This window comes from Mirounga leonina, unplaced genomic scaffold (assembly GCF_011800145.1).
Source record: "Mirounga leonina isolate KUSES-001 unplaced genomic scaffold, KU_Mleo_1.0 Mir_151, whole genome shotgun sequence".
Lineage (NCBI taxonomy): Eukaryota > Metazoa > Chordata > Mammalia > Carnivora > Phocidae > Mirounga > Mirounga leonina.
In genome coordinates, this window is record NW_023270377.1 from 96787373 (window position 1) to 96809871 (window position 22499).

Sequence of the window (22499 nt, forward strand, 5' to 3'; positions counted from 1 at the left end):
TTTAAATTATTTAATGTTGGTTTAGGGTACTGTTTTTGTAAAAACTGATTTTTTTCCTCTGATATTTTATATACAGAATTACAGGTGTGTGTGTGTGTGTGTGTGTGTGTGTGTGTGTGTATTTAGCAATGTTTGAAGGCTGGCCTATCACTGACTCCCTCATAAAACTTTTGTGGGGAAAAAGAAAGCGTCTTATTGATGGGCTATGGCTCAATGAGAACCCAGGACTTTTGGATTTCCAGTGGATCCGGGGTTTGTGTGAATTGGGGTTGAAGTTTCTGTTAGGAATATAATTGGAATTTAGGGTGCCATGAGATGCCATTACATCTTGAATCCAAGAATGACTAAATCCTGTCATTATTCAGCATTCCTTATACCTTGTGACCTCAGGTAGATCATTATACAAGGAAAATACCAATTATAAACACATACTGCCCTATTATTTACTGAATGTCCATAACAAGAAAAGTGGGTGTTTTTTAAATTGTGATAGGGCACCTAGACTTTTCTGAAGGTTTAAGTGAAACCTTCCCTTTTTTTTCAAAAGTCTTAATCTTAGAACCAGACTGCTCTAAAAATTAAAGCAATGAATTTACATGAGAAAAGGGTGAGAAGTTTTAAGAGTCATGTTACCTCTCAGTTAGGCTCTAAAGGATTCAGCCCATGGAGGTAGAAAGTGAAAAGATACCAGAGACTATATGGACTTGAGTTTCTTAGGAATTCAGCTGCAGAGACACAGAGCTTATGTTTTTGGACAAACAATAGATAAAGATGTAATTTTGTGACATCCACAACTAGAAGTGGTAGGGATGGAGTTGTAAAGGAGCAGAGATTAGTATGTCATTGAGGATAAGCTAGTATAAATTCAAATTAGACTATTATAAACATTAGGATGTTAAATGTAGTTCCCGTGGTAACCATAAAGAAAATATCTACAGAATATACCCCAAAGGAAATGAGAAAGGTATTTAAACATTTCACTATAAAAAATCAACTAAACATAGAAGACAAATGCAGGAAATGAGAATAAAAACCTATAAGGCATACAGAAAACAAAAAAGAAAAATGACAGAAATCAGTTTTTCCTTACCAGCAATAACTTAAAATTACCAGTAATTAAATATAGATTAAACTCTCCAATAAAAAGATAACGATTGTCATATGTATTAAAAATATGATATATAAAATATTAAAAATATGATCTGTGTGTAGGAGAGACACTTTCAGTCCAAAGACACAAATAAGTTGAGAGTGAAAGGATGACAAAAGATATTCCATGCAAACAGTAACCAAAAGAGATCATGGGTAACTGTGCTAATATCAGACAAAATAGACTTTAAATAAAAAAGTTGGCAAGATACAAAGAACATTATGTAGTAACAGAAGTTTCAATACACCAAGAAGATATAACAATTATAAATATTTACACACATAATAACAGACCACCAAAATATATGAAGCAAAAATTGATGGAACTAAAGGGAGAAAGAGCTCTATAATAATAATCAGAGACTTGAATGCCCCATTCTTAGCAATGGATTTAACAACCAGATAGAAGGTAAATAAGGAAATAGAGGGCTTGAACAACGCAACAAACCAACTATCTGTAACAGACATATGGAGACATTGTGCCCAACAGCAGAATATACATTCTGCCCAAGTGTGCGTGGGACATCTTCCAAGATAGAGTGTAGATTAGGCCACAAATTAAGTATCAATAGATTTAAAAAAAAAATTTTTTTTTATTTATTTGCGAGAGAGAGAATGAGAGACAGAGAGCATGAGAGGGAGGAGGGTCAGAGGGAGAAGCAGACTCCCTGCCGAGCAGGGAGCCCGATGCGGGACTTGATCCCGGGACTCCAGGATCATGACCTGAGCCGAAGGCAGTCGCTTAACCAACTGAGCCACCCAGGCGCCCCAAGTATCAATAGATTTTAAAAGATATACAAAGGATCTTCTCTGATTAAAATGGGACAAAGTTAGAAACCAAAGTTAAAAGAAAAACTAAAAATTAATAAATTTATGGAAATAAAATGCACTCTTAACTAGTTGATCAAGGCCAAAATCACAGTAAAAGTAAAAATAACTTAGAAAAATAAGTAAAAAAAAAAAAAAAAAAAAAAAAGACTTAGAGTTAAATGAGAACACAATGTACCTCTAATATGTATGTGACCCAGTGAAAGCAAAGCTAAGGGAGAAATGTTTAAGTATAAATGTTTCCATTAAAAAAGAAGAAAGATCTCAGATCAACAACCTAACTTTCTAACTTAAGGGACTTGAAAAAGAAGAAAAATAAATAAACCCAAAGCTAGCAAAAAGAATGAAATCATTAAGACTAAAGTAGAGAAAAGTGAAATAGAAAATAGAAAAACAATGGAGAAAACCAATAAAACCAAAAATTTGTTTCACAAAGATCAACAAGATTGGCAAACCTTTAGATAAAGAAAAAAAAGAATTCAAATTACTAAAATCAGAAATGAAACTGAGGACATTATTATGGATTCTACAGGAATAGAGTTAAGAGAGACTATGAATAATTGTACATCAACAAATTGGATATTTTAAATGAAATGTACAAATTCCTTCAAAACACAAGATGCGCCAATACTAAATTATGCAGAAATAGAAAATCTGAATAGAGCTATAACTAAGGAGAGGGAGCTATAAGTAAGGAGATTGAACCAGTAATCAAATATCTCCCAAAAAAGAAAAGTCCTGGACCTGAAAGCTTTGCTGGTGAATTCTACCAAACATTTAAAGGAGAACTATCACCAATTCTGAAAGAAATTTAAGAAGATATCAGCAAATGAAAAGACATCTAATATCCATGGAATGAAAGACTTAATACTGTTAAAATGTCAATACTACCCAAAGTGATCTGCAGATTCAATGCAATCCCCATTAAAATCCCAACAGTATTTTTTGCAACATTAGAAAAACCCATCCTAAATTTCATATGGACTCTGAAATAACCAAAACAATCCTGAAAAAATAGAAAAAAGTTGGAGGACTCATGTTCCCTGATTTTAAAACTTACACGAAGCTACAGGAATCAAAACACTCTGATACTGGCATAAAGACAGACATATATCCCAATGGAATAGAATAGAAAACCCTCTCATATATGGTCAGATGATCTTTGACAAGAGAGCCAGGATCCTGCAATGGAGAAATGATAATCTTTTCTGCAAAATGGTGCGGGGGAAACTGGATATCAACATGCAAAATACTGAAGTTGAGCCTTTACCTAACACTGTCTATAAAAATGTACTCAAAATGGAACCAAGACCTAACTTGAAGACTTAAAAGTATAAAACTCTTAGAAGAAAGCATAGTACAAAACCTTGATGACATTGGATTTGGCAGTGATTTCTTAGATATGACACCAACAGCCCTGATGATCAAAATTAGAATTTGACAAATTGGATTTCATGCACATCAAAAGGCACTATCAACAGAGTAAAAAGGCAGCCCACAGGATAGGAGAAAATATTTGCAAATCATATATCTGATAAGGGATCAATAACCAGCACACTTAGAGAACTCCTAAAACTCAGAAACAACAACAAAAACCAGATTATGAACAAAGACTTGAATATACATTTTTCTAAGATACACAAATGACAGTAAACACATGAAAAGATGCGTATCATTAACATCAGAAGCATGCAAATCAAAACCACAATCATAGGATGATGACTATTAAAACAAACAAAAAAAACAAAACAGAAAATAACAAATGTTGGCAAGGATGTGGAGAAATTAGAACCTCTGTGTGTTACTAGTGGGAATGTGAAATAGTATAGCTACTGTGGAAAACAGTGTGGGGTGTCCTTAAAACATTAAACAAAATTACCATGTGATCTAGAAATTCCACTTTTGCATATATCCCCCCCAAAACTGAAAGCAGTTTCTTAAAGAGATATTTGTTCATCCTGTTTATAGCAGCATTATTGACAATAGTTAAAACATGGAAACAACTCAAGTTTCCATTGATGGATGAATAGATAGCAAGATATGCTATATACATGCAATGGCCTATTATTCATCCTTAAGAAGGAAAGACATTCTGACATATGTTACAACTTTGAGTGAATCTTGAAGACATGCTAAGTAAAATAAGCTGATCACAAAAAGACAAATACTGAACCATCCCCTTATCTGAGGTACATAGAAATAATTGGGATTATAGAAATGGGAAGTGGAGTGGTGATTTTTTAAATATTTTTAAAATTTTTATTTAAATTCAATTAACATATATTATTTTGTTTCAGAGGTAGAGGTCAGTGATTCATCAGTCTTATATAATAAATACCCAGTGCTCATTACATAACCTCTCTCCTTAATGTCCATCACCCAGTTACCCCATCCCCCCATCCTCCTCCCCTCCCCCAACCCTCAGTTTGTTTCCCATGTTTAAGGGTCTCTTATGGTTTGTCTCTCTCTCTGATTTCATCTTGTTTTATTTTTTTTTAATTTTTTATTTAAATCCGATTAACATATAATGTATAGAGTAGTGATTGCCAGAGGAGAGGCTGTGGGAAGGAGGGGATTGGAGAGTAACTGTTAAACAGGTGTAGAGTCTCAGCTGGGGAAGATGAAAAGAGTTCTGGAGATGGAGGGTCGTGATGGTTGCACAATATGAATGTACTTAATACCCCACAACTCTACACTTAAAATTAAGAGGGTAAATTGTGTTACGAGTATTTTATCACAATAAAACAATTGAAATAAAACCATATACTTTTTGAAAATAAAAACACACATATATAAATATTTCATATGAGGACATGGAGTCTAGCATAAGAGCAGGAGGACTTGGTCATCTTGCTCCAGCCTCACGGTCTGCCTTCGGCCTCTTTGAAGTTCATCACTGTCTTCGTGCTGAGCTTCACAGGTGGGTCTGCACCAGCCAAGCAGGCGCTAGCCTCATAGTCAGCCACAGTCAGCCAGATGCTGTGGTGCCGTTATCTCAGTTTCTGACAGGATTCTGACAGCTGTCGTTAAGGAGGCTGAACAGAGCAGGAGTTTGCACCTGCAGAATAGAAATGGAGGCATATGCTCCCGAATTTGCCAGGTTCAGATCTCAGTTGTTTCCCAGAATGGAACACTGCCAGGACTTTCAGGAGCTGCCCCTTCGATGACCACCTCTGTCTTCTGCAGGTCAGGACACCAACCCAGATCTGGGGGGGGGGGGGGGCTGTGCTGGAAGGGGGTAGAGACCAGAAGTAGCATCTCCCCAGAACAGCAATGGTAACTCTCATCCTCAAATTGTATTTAAATCCGTGTCCTCTCACAGTTCTGGTTGCACCATTCTCTTAATTGTGTAGTGTTAGTCCAGTTAATGAAGTTCCCTGAGGCTCAATTTTATTTTCTCTCATGTAAAAAGGACCATTATTGTAAGAATTACACGAGATAAGTATAAATGCCTGATGAAATGCCTTCACTTTTGTAGACAGCAATAAATGGTGACTCTTTTTTTTTTTTTTCTTTAATGTACCACAAAACTTTATTTTAAGATTTTAGGTGCTTTTTTTTTTTTAACAAAGATTTTATTTATTTATTTCACAGAGAGAGACATAGCGAGAGAGGGAACACAAGCAGGGGGAGTGGGAGAGGGAGAAGCAGGCTTCCCGTGGAGCAGGGAGCCCGATGCGGAGCTCGATCCCAGGACCCTGGGATCATGACCTGAGCTGAAGGCAGACACTTAATGACTGAGCCACCCAGGCACCCAAAATTTTAGGTGCTTTTTTTCTCCCCCTTTCACATTTCTCAGGAACGTGGTAAACACTTAACAAATAAATAATTGAGTGACTAGTCTAAACACAGATTGAAAAATTGTATTATCTTGTTACTTGTTGTATCAGAACACTTTGATAAGGATAAAAAGTAGTGCTTATTTTCTGTATCATATCAGCATCTGTGAACACAGTTATCTGCTAGTCGATCATGTATATGCTTCCAGCTGTGCCCCAGAGCAATATTATGAAGGTAAAATGCGGGTGAAGTGAGGCAGGATCTGCAGATTGTGGCTCTTATCTGCTTAATGATGTGACAGTAAGTGTCATATTAGGAAGAGGGACAGGAGGGTTCATCTTTTTGAAGCAGAAACATACTGTTCAGTGCAAAGAATCTCGTATCGTGTTTTCTAAAAGATCATGGGAGACAAAAAAGGTGAACTTGAATGTGTAAGGAGAGACATCTGTTCTCTCTGATGCTTTAACTCACTTTCAACTTGGAGAAACAAAGCAAAGTGACAGTTTAACTCCGTGTTTGGTCAGGCCTAGATCTTTAGCTCTTGCATAAAAGTGAGCAAGCTGCCATCTGTGCAAACAGGTGGCTTGAATTAAATCTGATGTTGAGTATTAAAAAATCATAGTTGGAGGGATGACAAGGAATGGAGAATTTAAGAAAACCCAGAGTACCTTTCGTGGGATGAGAAATGGGAACCACCCAGTGTGTCAGAGTTAGAAGATAAAGCGTGGGACTACTTGTCCAAAAGGCTCAAAGCACCTGCTCAAAGCACATTTTCTCTTGGGAATTCTATCCTCAGTGTGCTCATCCCAAGGAACACATGGAGCACCGTTACCCTTGTTCCTCCCTCAACAGACTACTGTGGATCAACTGAGCCCATCTTGGAAGCAATGGGAGGGAGACACTTGTAACCATAAAGTAACACACTTACCCATGATTTAGTTACGACTTAGTAGTGCCTCCCTTACCTCATAAAGGAGGGTCTTGAAACGTAAAGCTAAGGGGAAAGGGAAAATAATACACAGATTAGAGGGCTAGCTTAAGGAAGCAGTATAAGCATCTGTCATTAGTTAAGAGATAGCCAGGGTTGAAGAAATTGGACTGGATCTGGAATCTCAATCCAGGAGTTTTAGTGACATTCCTCACTGTGTTCACCCAGAGTTTTCTGTGGCTTTCCCCGCCCAGCTGATACTTTCCTGTTGCCTTGTTAGACCCCGAGCCGAGGGCCCAGCGAAGCATTCCTGGGCTCATAACCAATGGAAACTGTGAGATAATAAATGTGTGTTGTTTAAAAAAAGTTTTCTGTGGCTTTAATTTTTCATTGATAAAATGAAGGGATTAGACAAGATGACTCCTTGGTTCCTCGCAGCTCTTCAAAATAGTTTGGAGCCAATTATTTATCTATTCTCAGCACCCCTGTTTTGAAACAATGTATAAAGCAATTAGATAATCTATATCTGTATGACTAATGTATTGAATATGTATATTTTACTTATATAAAATACACCCATGTATGATATATGTATGTATGTGTGTATACAAACACGCATGCATATAAAACACATATCGATTGGAAAGGATTCATGGTGGAGGGATGGACTTTGAACTTGTCTGTTATGTTTAGTAAGGGAGATTTTGTTCACAATAATCACAAGTGGGGTTGATGTGGGTAGTTTGAGGGAAATAAACATGGTGATAAAATACATAACTGTGTTGGTGTTGTAACACTAAGTGATTCATTTTAAATTGTATGTTTAGAGTTTATGCTTATTGGCAAGACTCATTTGTAAATTCAGTCTGTTCCTTGGCAAATCTGATAACTCTTAACAACTCAACAGGAGACTTGAAACTTTGAGGGAAAATTGTAATTCTTCCAGGACGTGCATGTATATATCCCCTCAGCAGTCTCAGACTGATCTGCTGCCAGCATGATTTCCCCCCCCCCCTCAGTAGAATGAAATCTCTGACTACACATCCTGGCAAAAGCACATATTCCTCCTGGCAAGCTTCTCCGATGAGCCACAAAATCCTGTGATTTCAGGCAAAATCATTTTTCTCTAGGAGAAGCATGATTTGGGAATATGGCAGGACCCCAAGCAAACTCAAACTTTTTCTCAGAATTTTAATAATTACTACAATGTATTTCCTATTATGGACCCATTCTGTTGCTGCCAAATACCTCCCCCGACCTACTCACTTGCTCCCACAATCAATTCTGCTTCACTTTCCTATATAATAAAACACCAATTTATGTTAGGTTTGGAGAAGCATTGTTTTTGTCCTAAACAACATCCTTCCTATGTGAAATCACTCATTAACAGCGCACACACACCGTGTAATAGATCTGTTGTCTGTCTCACTTTGCCAAACTTGACCCTTTTCTGACATCGACAAAAATTTTTTTTCTTAAAAATCAATACTCAAACCCTGGCATGAGTGGACATGGGATTTAGCCTGTTGGTGCGTTGCAAATCCTTAACATCCAGAGCAAGAATGTCCACCTGGCCCAATCAAGACCAGTGAAAGCAATGAATCTCTAATTGAGAATCCTGGAAAAAAAGAACCTTGATTTTTCCTGTTGGGCTTGAAAGTAAAAGGCTCTAAGCTTTCCAGGTCGTTATAGCCATCTTTTTTTTTATTGTTATGTTAATCACCATACATTACATCATTAGTTTTTTTTTATTTTATTTATTATTTTTTTTTACATTTTTAAAATTTTATTCTTATGTTAATCCCCATACATTACATCATTAGTTTTAGATGTAGTGTTCCATGATTCATTGTTTGTGCACAACACCCAGTGCTTCATGCAGAACGTGCCCTCCTCAATACCCACCACCAGGCTAACCCATCCTCCCACCCCCCTGGCCATCTTTTGATTATGAAGAGGAAGCCTATCTGAATGAGCCATCTGAAAAAAGTTCCAATAAGATAGTATCCATGCCCCTGATGGCATCATTTGAGCCCCTGCATCAAGTCATACTTGAAGCCAGATGTGTAATACAATCCTATTTTTTTTTTTTTTTTTGGTGATGTCCATTTAGGTTGAGGGTTTTGATACTGGAAACAAAAATAGTCCTTTACTTGTCTCCCACCTCCTAATCCGAAATAGAAAATAATAACAGTGATTTATCCAAGTATTTATTTTTTTTATTTTTTAAATTTTTTAAATTTTATTTTATTATGTTATGTTATCCAAGTATTCTTATCTGATCAATTTTCTCCGAAGAACATCAATTTGTGTAATAGCTATTTAGAGTTGGATAAGTTACATCCTTGGCGTATGACAAAACCGGGTTAAAACCATTTTACAACTTGGACTTAATGAGCATCTTTCTTTAATCAACTGAATTTTTCTCATGAACTTCAACACTGTTAAAGAAAAAAAAAAAAAGGCCTAAAAATGCTTGAGAAGTGATTTCATCCAAACTCAAAAACAGAAACCTGCTGCCCAAAGTTCTTGTCTCATTTCCAGTAAACTTAGCTACAGGACTAATTATAGTTTTTCTGATGTTGATAATTGTCATATGCATTTTAATATATTTAACATTTCTGTTATTCAGTCCTGGGTCTGGTTGTCTTTCAGTATATGAACTTTTAATTATTCCTTTTGTCATTTCTTTCAGTGTTTTTCTTTAAATCAATGCAGTACTTCTATCTTATTCAATTAAGTCAATTTTCTATTTAATGAAGTCTTACTTATGGTTCAACTACATACTTCTTGGAGTGCAGTGATCAATTTTAGTCTCTAGAGATTTAATTGAAAAATGCAGAAATTGATAAAGGTATGCCATTATACGTTTGAAGAGTCATAGCAGCTGTTGTTCAGATGTGTGAATTAATTTGCCAGACAACAAAATTCCTCAGAGCTACTTTGTGAAACGATATTCAGGGCTACCTTATCTACATTTCCTTTTTTCTACATTCCAAATATTGCCACTTTTCCTCCTCTTTATTACCTATTATCGTGTTTCAATTTATTTGTCTTTCTAAAGTGTTATTTGGGCTGAAAAGTGTTAGACATTTGAAATAGCTAATGGAGAATTTTTAATAGTGGGGTATAATGCCTAATCTTAAATCTTAAGAGAAAGAAAGTATGCAAACTGTGATACACATTGAGATCTCAACAGTGTGTTTCATAAGGAAATACATTAACCTTTTTCATATTTTTTCCGTGATATGTTTGCATTATACAAATTTTCAATGGTGAATATATGTTACTGTACAATCAGAAAGATGCAAAAATTTACTGTTTTTGACCTCATGTCTTTTACTTTTCATTTTTTTTTAATTTGAGTATAGCTGACACACAACATTACATTAGTTTCAGGTGTACAACATAGTGATTCAACTTCTCTATACCTTATGCTATGCTTTACCACATGTGTAGCTACCATCTGTTACCATACAACACTATTCCAATATCATTGACTATGTTTCCTATGCTGTACTTTTTTTTATTAACATATAATGTATTATTTGTATCAGGGGTACAGGTCTGTGATTCATCAGTCTTACACAATTCACGGCACTCATCATAGCACATACCCTCCCCAGTGTCCATCACCCAGCCACCCCATCCCTCCCACCCCCCTCCACTCCAGCAACTCTCAGTTTGTTTCCTGAGATTAAGAGTCTCTTATGGTTTGTCTCCCTCTCTGGTTTCATCTTGTTTCATTTTTCCCTCCCTTCCCCTATCATCCTCTGTCTTGTTTCTCAAATTCCTCATTCCTGTGACTTACTCATTTCAAAGCTGGAAAACTGTACCTCCCCCTCCCTTTGCCCATTTTGCCCATCCCTCTTCCCTCTCCCCACTGGCAACCACTAGTTTGTTCTGTGTATTTACAGGTCTAATTCTGCTTTTTGTTTGTTTGTTTATTCATTTGTTTTGTTTTCTAGATTCCCCATGTAAGTGAAATCATCATATGTCTTTTTCTTTTGTCATCTTGAATGTACTGATATTAAATGTGACTAGAAAAACATTTCCATGGGATAACAAAATCTAAGATGAGCTGGCACTGGATAGGCAAAAACAATGAATTCATATGTCCATTCAACTGAAAGAATCATGGCAGAGCATTGCATCTTGAAAAGAAGGTCATAACCTTATCAAAGATATTAGAGAGTAAACGTGTTTGTCATTGGGAAAATGTCAGTAGTTAATGGAAATGGACTGAAGCTCATGGACTGGCTAGGAAGAATCCAAAGGGGATATCAAAATAGCTAATGCTGGGTGGTGAAGTCTGCACAGATACACATATAAATAGTGTAATTCAGAGTGTTAAATGGCAGTGTTGCAGTATGAAAGCACAAATTGGGTGTGTAGAATTAATGTTAATTTTGAGTTTTTAATTTACAAGTTTGATGAAAGATTATTTGATTTATGACTACATTAATAAAATTTCACCTTGCAATTTGAGGCTATTTTAGTAGTGATGTAGAAATTAATATTAAAATTAAAACCTTGAGAGAAAATGGGGGGATGTTTAGAATTGAGGGAGGAGAGATTTTGAGTGAGTGCAAGCATCTGAGGTTTTGCCCTACTTGCAAATTAATGTGTATGTAAAACATGAGGTCTTTACATCAGAGACAAAGAGAGTTCATTCCTCAGGGCAACAGACAAATCACCAAGACAGCAGTGGTAAAGGCCGGATGGTATTTTCATATACAGAGAGGCACCTTACAGGAATAGAACCCTGAAAAAAGAAAACTCATTTTGTATAGGATTGGTGGCTACCTGCCCCTCCTCCAAAGGTACAGTTGGAGGCTGAGATCATCCCAGTTTAATCTTCAGAATGAGAAAAAAATGTTGGCATATTAGTGGCTGACTAAAACAAAAACAAAATTAAAGGACAGAGAGATGCTTTAGAATTTGCCTAGCCTCTTATTTTTTTCCTCTATATTTTGCAGTTTAGAGGTTACTTCAAAAAGAAAAAGAAAGCTCTGTTCTTTGCAAGTGTCACTGTGATGTAGAAAAGACATTAGGGTTCAAAGCCAACAGCCAAGAAAGAATTCCTGAGACATCTTTGGTGCAAAAAGGTAGTTTTATTAAAGCATGGGGACAGGACCCGTGGGCAGAAAGAGTGCATCTGGGTCATGAAGAGTGGCCCATTATATACTTTCAAGTTGGGAGGGGGTTAAAGATAGCATAAATCTCTAAGGAATTTTGGAAACAAGGTTTCCAGGACATTGAGGGGGCTAGCTATTGTTTGGAAAAGGTGATTTATTACTGTCTAATAAAACCTGAGTCATGAGACTGTTCAGATGTGTATCGGTGGGTTATATGGTTGGAGGATGATTGCCAACATGTATTTTGGGGGGTTACAGATAAAGGAAGTTTCTAAAGGAATTTTTATATGTTAAAGTAGACTTATAGGATCCTGGGGGTTGCCTTTTGACCTTAGCAAAATATTAACATCGAGGCAGCTGAGTCCCTAGAGGAATGTCGCTCTGCCTGTTTTAAGGACTTGTCAGTGGGCTGTAGGAAATTTAATAATTTTTCTTCTGCCTTTGTTTCCCACATCAACTGCGGTAGAATTTTAGACCTCTAGGATCATGGGGCACATCAACTTTTATGTTCATTTTACATGAGGTACTCAGTGAAGAGAATATTTAAATCTGTATATGTCTTCCTTTTGCCTTCTGGCTTCAGTAGACTGGACCACTCAAGCAGATCATTGATTATAGGAGTCTGAAGTTAAGAAAGCTTTTGGTAAACTCCTGTAGGTTTTAATGGAAGAAAGTTAAGAACCAGTGACAATTTGGTACTTATGCTACTGTTATGCAAACAAACCTTCTGAAGACAAGAAATATTTGAAATTCTAGAGAGGGGTGTTCTATTTTCCTCTTGTGTGAATTTTTTTTGCTGATAATCTAAAGAATGAAATGATCATCAGAAAATTGCTGCTATTCACATTTTAGCTACAAATCAAAAAGACATCATTTAGCTGAGTGGTCATCAACTGCTCCATTATTGAGCCTGGAAAGGGCTTTTTATTACAGGAAGTGCCATTCATAGGATTGACACTTCCATATGAATTAATAATGATTACTTACAATTTTGATGACTTTTAAATGAAGATGGCCTTTATTCTGGTTACTTTTTAGGAAAATGCATTTATTTTGTACACCTAACTTTATCCTATTTACCGAGAACTCAAACCATTTTAATGCAAATATATTTCTCATGCCAGGTTGGAAAACAAAACCAAACCAAATAAAACAAAACAAAACTCTTTGGTATATATAGATATTTGGGGCATCCAAAGAACATTTTTCTAGTGACATTGCAATGATCAATAGCTAAATTAACATTTATAAATACATTAAGTAAAAAGTATGTTCTATGAATGAGGCAAACAATTAATAGTCTAACAGGTCAGCAAATTTTGTCTTTAAGGGACCAGAGAGTAAATATTTCAGACTTTGTGAGCCATTTGGTCTGTTGCAGCTCTTCTGATCTACAATTTTAGTGTGAAAGCATCCATAGACAAAGGTAAATGAATAAATAAATAAATGTGATTGTGGGCCAAATTTGGTGGGCCCAGGTTTGACCCACAGCCATAACAAGAGTTTGGACCACTGGTCTAGCATACTAAGCTAACTCTGTGTGTGTGTGTGTATGTGTGTATCTCCATGAACAACATGTAGGTTAGAGGTGCTGACCCTCCATACAGTCAAAAATGTGCATATAACATTTGACTCCTTAAAAACTTAACTTCTAGAAGACTAGTATTGACTGGAAGCCATAACAATAACATAAATAGTCAATTAACACTTATTTTGTATTTTATATGTATTATGTATTGCATCCTTACAATAAAGTAAGCTAAAAAAACCAAAATGTTTTTAAGAACATCATTAGAGAAAATATGTTTATAGTACTATACCGTATTTACTGAAAAACATCTGCATATAAGTGGATCTGTGCAGTTCAAACCCGTGTTGTTCACTGATCAACTATATACACATAGTTTATTGATATGTATTTATTATTGTGTATAATTTGATTTATGTTGTATTAAATTATTAAATTAATGTTAATTTAATATTAGTAAGTTATATTAATTTACAATACATAATATATAACTTAAATTTAATACCAAAATATTATTAAAGTAGGTTACCTCAGTTTAGATTTCCAAGGTAGTGTTAAGAGAAAAATTATTCTGACACTTGTTAAAATTGTAAGGAGGACTTTATTCATGACGATTGTAATAGAGGTGAGACTATGGCAATAGGGGGAGAGACTGAACTGAACTCTGAATACAGCAAAGAAACTGGAGATTTATTGCCAAAGAGCAGAGTGAGGGGGTAGGAGGAGAAAATTACTGAGAGGACATACTGAGGGTAGGGGATTCTTGCTAAACTGGTCTAACAGAATTCTCATTAAATGCAAGACCAAGCACTTAGGTTTCACAGCGGGGGCGGTGAGGAGTTTGATCAGACAGCAATGGTGGGGATATTCTAACTGAACTGACTTAGCAGGATTCATGCTAAAGGCAGGCCAAGGTCATGGACTAGTCAAGAAGAGCACCCTGAGGATTCTGAATTTTGGTCAAGGAGGCAGTCTTTGTCAGTAGTGCTAAATATATTTCTAAACAAAGTTGTAACAGTGGGAAAAAAAAAGTATGGAAGATAGTGAAAAGATTTAATCTTGGAGAAAAAATATTTCTTGAGATCCTTCAATGGGATATATACGAGACATATTATGCATATACATACATTATAATATAGAAGTTTCAAACAGCTGAATGCTGGCTCCACCCCAACCCTCCCAAGAAATTCATCAAACTAACAACTGAGGCTGTTGCTCACATTGGTATAGGAGATCAAGGTCTTGACAGAGAGTGAGCAGTGTATGGAAAGGAAAGGACCAAGGGGGATGTGTTTGAGGTTTTGGGTATCTAGTTTGACAGGTCTCTCATTAGCAGTGTGGATTGGAACTGGGTGAGTTTGTGTTGTAAGAGTTTAGGATTGATGAATTCAAGGAGGTGAGGGTTTGGGAAATAGTAACATTCATTTGGTTGAGCTATGTATTGTTGTGAGAAAGATATTTACTTTAGTGGGCACGAGTTGAATAGTCTATTTTTCAAGGAATTGGGTTTTCACAAAGTTCCGTAGGGAAGTGGGGGAGATGAACTGATTTACAGCCTCATCTTCCTGGCAAGAATTTCCTGAAATATTAAAGTCTTATTAATGCAGACAGTTGAATGGTAAACTCATGTTAATATCGACAGTAAGATGTGTGAATAGTTTCAGTTCTCAAAGGAACATGAAATAGGCCCTTTCTTGAGTTCACAGAGTAATTGAAAACCCAAAACAACACATCAAAACTAAATAAAAATAGATACTAATTTTTTTAATGAAGTATATGATTAAATATTAAATGACTAACATAGAAGTTCAGAAAAGAGATTGAGTGAGGACTTTAGAAGTGTTGGGAACTTAACAGTGCTTGGAAAAAGACATAGAATCTGGACAGGACCTGGGCAGTGGGTATCATAAGCAAAATAGAGTGAGGGTGATATATATGTGAACAAATGTACACAACAGATGATCTGGACTATTTTATAGGGAGTCAGGTGATAATAACTATGTAAATATATGTTGAAGCCAGGTAGTGTGTAACCTGAGTGCCAGTCTTTCATTTCATACTTTATTAATAGCGAGCCATGAGTCTTTTTGGTGCATATGACAAAATACAGGTGTTGTTTAGAATGTATTAGGCTGTGTGATTAGAATAAACTGGAGGCTTACAGAACATGTGAAAAATTAAAACAATCTTCCAAGTGAAAGGTTGTAAAGAACAATATTAATATAGGAGGTGAAGAGATAATATATATGGAACTTTGAGGGAGGGTATAGCCATAAATATAAGGAGTATAGTTTTAGTCTACTGACTTTTATGTATCTGCAAGACATCTATGTGATCAAGCATAGAACTGAAAATACAAAACTGGCATCTGGGTAGGGTCAGAACCTGAACTGAAAGTTTAAGAATCAATATAGGAAGGTCTGAGTAGAAAGGATCACACAGAGGATAGCAATTGAAAAGTAAATAAATAAAGCTCAGAGCTGAACTTGGAAGGATATCTCTGCTTAGTATGTAAGGAAGCAGGTTAGGATGTACAGACATTTTTGAGGGAAAAATTCCAGGGCAAAGCAATGGTTCAGAGTCCAGAAAGATGATTTTGAAATCCTTGTGTTCATCATCATTATCTCACACTGCAAAATCAAGTGAGGTAGGGAGTGGGCTTGGAGGAAGAGCACATTGGACTTGGTTATTGCAGGTCAGTGGTAATGTTGGAAGTTTGCAAGTTTAGCAGAGTGAGGACAGAAGCTCACTGCAGGGAGATATGAAGAGCATGTAAGACACACAGAGTGACACAGAAACCTTGGGTAGAAAGTTTATTGAGGCTTACTGTGAAAAGAAACAAAAAAAAAAAACCTGGGGGAGAGCAAAAGAGCTGAATGGAGGTGATTATCATCAGCATTAGCATCATCATTATACTATTTTATTATAGAAAATAAATATATATGCTCTAAAAAGCGCAAGTAGCCGGCAAGAGGTACCAGAAATCAAAGATAATTAAGAGTTCAGAGCATGGTGATTTGGCAACAAAACAGCTTTTTGCTTTGCAAAGGAGAAAGATTACCTCATTCTAGAAGTCTGGATAAAAAAGAAAAAGTATAGGGTGAGATTTTGAGGTAGACAGGACAGTGACGCCATTTCTGACGTCCTTGGTTTTCACAGGTAAATACATGGAGCTTGGGGCTCTTTAAAAAGTGAGGATAGTGTTGCGTAGTCGTGAGCAGTGTTTCAGGAGAGATGAATGAGGGGCCTGCTGTGTTTCAAAGATGACTAGCTCCGTACTCCAGACTTGCCCTTTGGTATGTTTAACTAAAGATTAAATCTTAACTTGATATTTAATAAATTCTCTCAAAAGGCATTTCAGTTTTTTTCTGTGATAATCATTTCACTACTTTGTTTCACTGTTTTTAAACTTTTTTCAGTTAATTGGGAGTTAAAAATATTTCAGATGCTGTGGAGTTTTTATTTTAGATACCAAAAGCAGATTTTTTTTTTAAAACAGAGTTTTTAAAACAAAGGTCATAGTTGAATTGACATTCCCAAATAATTGATTTGCTATGCTTTTTTCCCAATTTTTGAAAATTATCTTTATAGATAGATGATAGGTTTTGTTTTGAAATATTCAGAGCAAATTATCATGTCAAAATTAAATGCATATTTACATGACCAATCATAGCATCAACAGAAAAACAAAGTGCCTTTACATTGATGTACATGGAAGGTGAATTTTGTCTGCTGTTAACCCTAAGTATAACCTATTAACCAGAGCTGAGTTTTTTTACCTATTGCAGTTATGGAGGACAACATTTTGACAGTCTTAGGATATCCAGAAACAGGAGCTAGTTGGGTGGGTGTGGGGAGGTTAGTGTAGGGCTAGGGATCTGGGCTTGAGTGGGTCTTTCAATGTGAGAAGCAGCTTAGAGTTGGGCATATTTCATGATATAGTATCTTAAGATTGGTGGACAAAGAGGCAGGCATCTTGAAGTTAGTATTAAGTAAACAGGTGTTTGATAATTAAGAAATTTGCTCAGTTTCAAGAGCTTCTTATTCAGATAAATTAATTTTCATGGAGTTCCTGAAGAAAGTTGTTTGTATGCTTTTACATTTATTTTCGTGGGCAAGAACATGTAGTAACTCAAAATAAAATCTTATACATGTAGGCTGCTTTGGTTCTTGGTCCTGACATTTGGGGTGGATATGGAGGCCTCAGTTTTCAATTTCATTAGCAAATTGAGAACTGAACTGTTCTGTGAAGTGCTTTACTACCTGCTTTGTGTGGAAGAGGTAGAAAATAAAGGGTTGCACTTATCTGAATGATCTTAACCTAAAACATACTACTATGTTTTCCCTTTCTTTAGATACATTAAGGAAAAGGGGGATAGGCGGAAATGACAGTAATAATAATCATTTAGGGAGACAACACTAAAAATATACTCTCGGAGCTCAGGATGGAGAGGCTAGATGGTGATTCTGTCTTGTCACACCTTTTCATTTTTAAAAAAAACTGACTGAATCAAATATGTGTTCAGGATAATTGACTCTTAACTTTCAATGAGCTGAAAAGGAGGAAAGATTATTTAATCAAAGTACTGTGTAGACATGCATAATACTGTGTTTTAAGAATATTTCAAGTAACACTTACCTTAATCTTCCTGTGTTAATGCACTCTACTCATTGCTCTTATTCACTCGTATTTCATTACTTAATATTAAGCAAAATATGACATGACAATTTTGAAATCTAGTTCCAGAAAGTAATTTATTAATGCAATAACAGGAGTATCAAAATGGGAAATTCCACTAGTGATTATAAATCAAACATTAAAGTAGGATAAATATGAGACCCAGAAGACCACATTTTAAAGACCAGGAAAAAAATTAAACAGAATTAATAAAGGCAGATATTAGATGCTTTTAAAATAATTCATGCAGAAATCTGTACTAAATTTTAAGCCAGGGAATTACACTTCATTTAAAAAAGTTTCTCCTTCTAAGTCAACATTGAGAGTCTAATAGGAAAATTTACAAGTGTGCAGATCTAAAGGTATTTATAAATCTCAAATCTCTATAGATTTTTTCAAGTCTAAATAATTATTCAGCAGAATTTACTTTTAAAATATTAATTTAGTTTTTATCTTCTCAAACAAGCTTCACTTCCTTCTACTTTGGTTCTAAGGGGAACAAAAGTTAAATTTCCTTTTTCTACACCTCATACAGTCCATCACTGGCTTAGGATTTTCTCTTACTGTGAGACTGGGGGGCCATATGTCACTCATCCTTTCCATTGAAGATGAACCATCATTCATACTACAGTTGCTCTCTGATCTCTTCTTCCCTAAGCCCACAGACTTCATCCCTGTATAGAATTCTGTTGTGTGCTTGCCTCCTAGAAGAAGACCCACTCATTGATGGCTTTTGGCTTTATTTATCTTCACTGTGCAGTAGAAGGGGGAAAGTCCTTTTTCTCTTAATTTCTAGTGAAAATATTATAAGGATGACTTGTTAAGACATGCTCTTTGGCTCTTCTTGCTTATCAATGATGGCAGTTTCCATCAATATCACAAAGTGGTCCAGAATTGAGAATGTCAAGAAAAATAACAGAGGTGTTGATTGAGGTTGGACTCTTTGTTGAAGGAGCATTAATTGAGAGCAGGAAGACAGAAGACCAGAATTAGCTGGCAAAACCAAATGAATAACACAGGCGACCAGCGTTGCTGTTGAGCTATGACCATAAATACAGGATAGAAAAGAAAGGGAAGAGAGGAAAGGAATATAAATCAAAGCAAATATTTATTATTTGTGTAGAGCTGTTATTTGTTCTACATCACTAGAATAGACAACAGGTAAAGTTAATGATAGTAGAACCCAGTTTATTTATAGCTGATGAAAGTTCAGAAGGTGATACAAGGCCTTATTTTAAATATCACATAGGATTATCTTTCTGCCCATACAGTCTGCTTCAGATAATAACTTGAAAATCTATCTTTGTCTCTTTTCCTCCTTTCTTAATACACCATTTTTCCCCTGATCCAACGTGTCAATGTCCCTATTGAGCTCAAGAACTACTGGCCTCCTGTGCTATCCTTATAGCATTTTTGCTAGTATTGATCACTTCTCATCATATAATTCCTAGGTATAGCTTTTTGTAATACTGAAATAACTAGAGAACAAGTCTGAAAATCTTGTTCTATGTGAAGTGTCAGACATTTCCATAAAACCTTCATAACCCACTATGCAGTACTTGTTCACGCTTATGCAACTGAAGACATTTGGGTTCTGAGAAATTGTGTCTTGTATAACTTCATTTACTGAGGATAGTGGACCCAAACTGCTTCAATATTGCCTTTCTTCTAAGAATGGGCAGAGGGTTAGCAAGGTGCAATATCATGTAAAGGGTTAGAATTGATTAAAACTGGAAAGAAGATTATTATTAAAAAAAAACCATTCAAGTCTGCTTTCATTTGGGTAACTTCCCTTTAACATACAACCACATACACATACATGTATGTGTAATATATAATATATATGTACATTACACATGTGGAATATATAATACATATATATGTGTGTAATTTATACATATATATGTATAATATATATAGTGTAATATATATTATATACTGTTCAACTCCTTTGACCAAGAAGCAAGTGGTTTTCTTTAAGTTAGAAGATAAAAATTCATGACTACTTAGTGTTCCAGCCAGTGTAATTCTTTATATTGGCATTACTACATTGGCATTACATTATTTATATTGTATTTATAAATAATTGAATTTATTTTTCTTCAGACTGGACATATCTCTCTTCTACTCAAAAACAATAACTACTTCCTATCATTGGATATGTTTATATTTCTTTCATTTTGTTATTATTCAGCTTGAAAATACTTAGATCCTTTTAGATCCATATTATTCATTTTAAAAAGGATCATTATATTTAATTAGATTATTAAGATGATTTCCAACTCTTAGTCATCAAAGAAGTATCAAACTTTGCACATACCATCTATGTACATTCAATGGAGTAGAAATAAAGTAACATACTTTTCAGCAAAGATTGGGATATTTCTTTTATATTCATTTAGGAAAAACAACATTGAATCTACCATGAATATTTAGCTTGTTTAATATTTTCTCTACGTTAGATGAATGTGAAAATGAATATATATTTATATTTAACTCCTGGCAGTTTTCCCTTGTGTTGATACTTTCAATCTGAGGAATTATTCTCTTTTTTTAAGATTTTATTTATTTATTTGAGAGAAAGAGAGTGAACATGAGCCGGGCAGGGGCAGAGGGAAAGGGAGAAGCAGACTCCCTGCTGAACAGGGAGCCCTACCCAGGGTTGGATCCCGGGATCCTGAGATCATGACCTGAGCCAAAGTCAGATGCTTCACCAACTGAACCACCCAGGCATCCATGAGGTATTCTTAAGCTGATTTAATTTGCTGACAAATGTGGCTGAATTGAACTGAAATGAAGACATCAAAAAATAAATAAAATGAAGACATCATTTTCCTAAAGTTGACAAAGATGATACAGGGGCATGCTAGCAGTCAGAGATTTTGATCTGTGATCACACAGGCCAGATAAAATATCAGGGACAAAATTCCCAAAGCTAAGGAGAAAGGGTGGGTAGGAATTGAGTAAGAAAGGAGACAGGAAAAGTCTTCATGAGGGTGGTCTGGTAGGAGTAGCTTAGAATGGTGTGGCTTTATGGTAAACTGGCAGCCCTTGTTGTCCCTTTAACTGGATCATGCATCAGTAACAGTAACATGGAAACTGGAGGCACTTTGTCCCTTCTTTCCATCTCAGAATGGGCAGCAGATTTTCCATATTTTAATTAATTTTCAGTTGTTAAGCCAGAAACCTGAGTGGCCCCTTTCATTAACCCTGTTTTCACCGCACAATAGACCATGTGCTAGTCAGGCTTCCTGATCACTAAAGAAGATTAATGTGAGCCAAGTACAAAAATTTGCTCAGGTTATTAAAGGCTAACAGTGATTGTTCTAATGTGTCTGCTTATTATGCACATTTTCTCCTCTACAGTTTATTATATTACCTAGTCAATGTGTTTGTCAATTGTTAATATCTTTGTTGTTGCAGATACAGATGTGGTGTATAAAAGCGAGAATGGACATGTCATTAAACTGAATATAGAAACAAATGCCACCACATTATTATTGGAAAACACAACTTTTGTAAGTAATGAAAAATTAATTACTTTATGCATTTCAGTATTGTTTAGAATGCTCTCTAGGTGCACATAATTTTTTTCTTCTTCAGCTCCAGCACCTGCAAAACATTTCAGGCAAAAAGTTAGGGCTTGGCATATCATTAGAATCAGTACATCGATTAAAAGGAAATGCCCATGTGCCCATCTGCTTCATGTCTCCCCATTTATCTTCATGTCTCCCCTTTTTAGTCAATGAGTAAATGTCTCCAAGAATAAAATTTCCCTAGAATCAATGTTTCTTCCAATATTTCCTATGTAAGATCACTCATACGGATGTGAAGATTAAAAAAAAAATCTAACACAAGTTATCACAACCTTTTTCTCCCTCTTTACTTTTCATTCTTTCTGACTTCTAATTTTGTTGTAGTTTTCTGGATCAAGCAGAAGGCAGACTTTCTAAAACTGGCTTTCTGCTGGGGCTGATGTGTTTTACTTTTATAATTTAGGCTTCTACCATTTTCATTTTACTTCTCCAGAGTCACTGGTTAGCCTGACAGTGTTTAAATAACAGAATGTATTTATTTTGCTCTTACAAAAAAATATGAATTTTGTCTTTCTTGTAAATTCAGTCTTCTTAAGGTGGATTTACCTATGATTACCTACAGGGTGAGTGTTAATGAATTAACTTTTGCAGAAATTCAAAATTTAGCTGTCAAACACCACTGAAAAACAGTGTGTAGTTATTCACTCATGGTTTTATATAATCAAAAGTTCAATATATTGCCTATTAAATGAACTCATAGGATACAGAGAAAACGTACTCCAAGGCCTCAGAGGATTTTCCATGCAAATTAAATCAGTGAGCACAAATCATCAGCTCCCTTTTTTTTTTTTTCTTATTTCTACTTGTACATTTGGAATAGACATCTAGACTTCATGTTTTTTATAGGATGGCCAGGTGAAAGATATGGACTGGA

The 22499-nt window shown here is 35.5% G+C and overlaps 1 protein-coding gene across 1 annotated transcript in view; it reads left to right on the forward strand.

Moving 5' to 3' along the window:
• Positions 1-22499, forward strand: part of DPP10 (dipeptidyl peptidase like 10) — a 513620-nt gene that overhangs the window by 152889 nt on the left and 338232 nt on the right. Inside the window, exon 4 of the mRNA XM_035008166.1 lies at positions 21453-21547. Coding sequence (XP_034864057.1) covers positions 21453-21547 — 95 coding nt within the window. The remainder of the gene's footprint in view (positions 1-21452; positions 21548-22499) is intronic.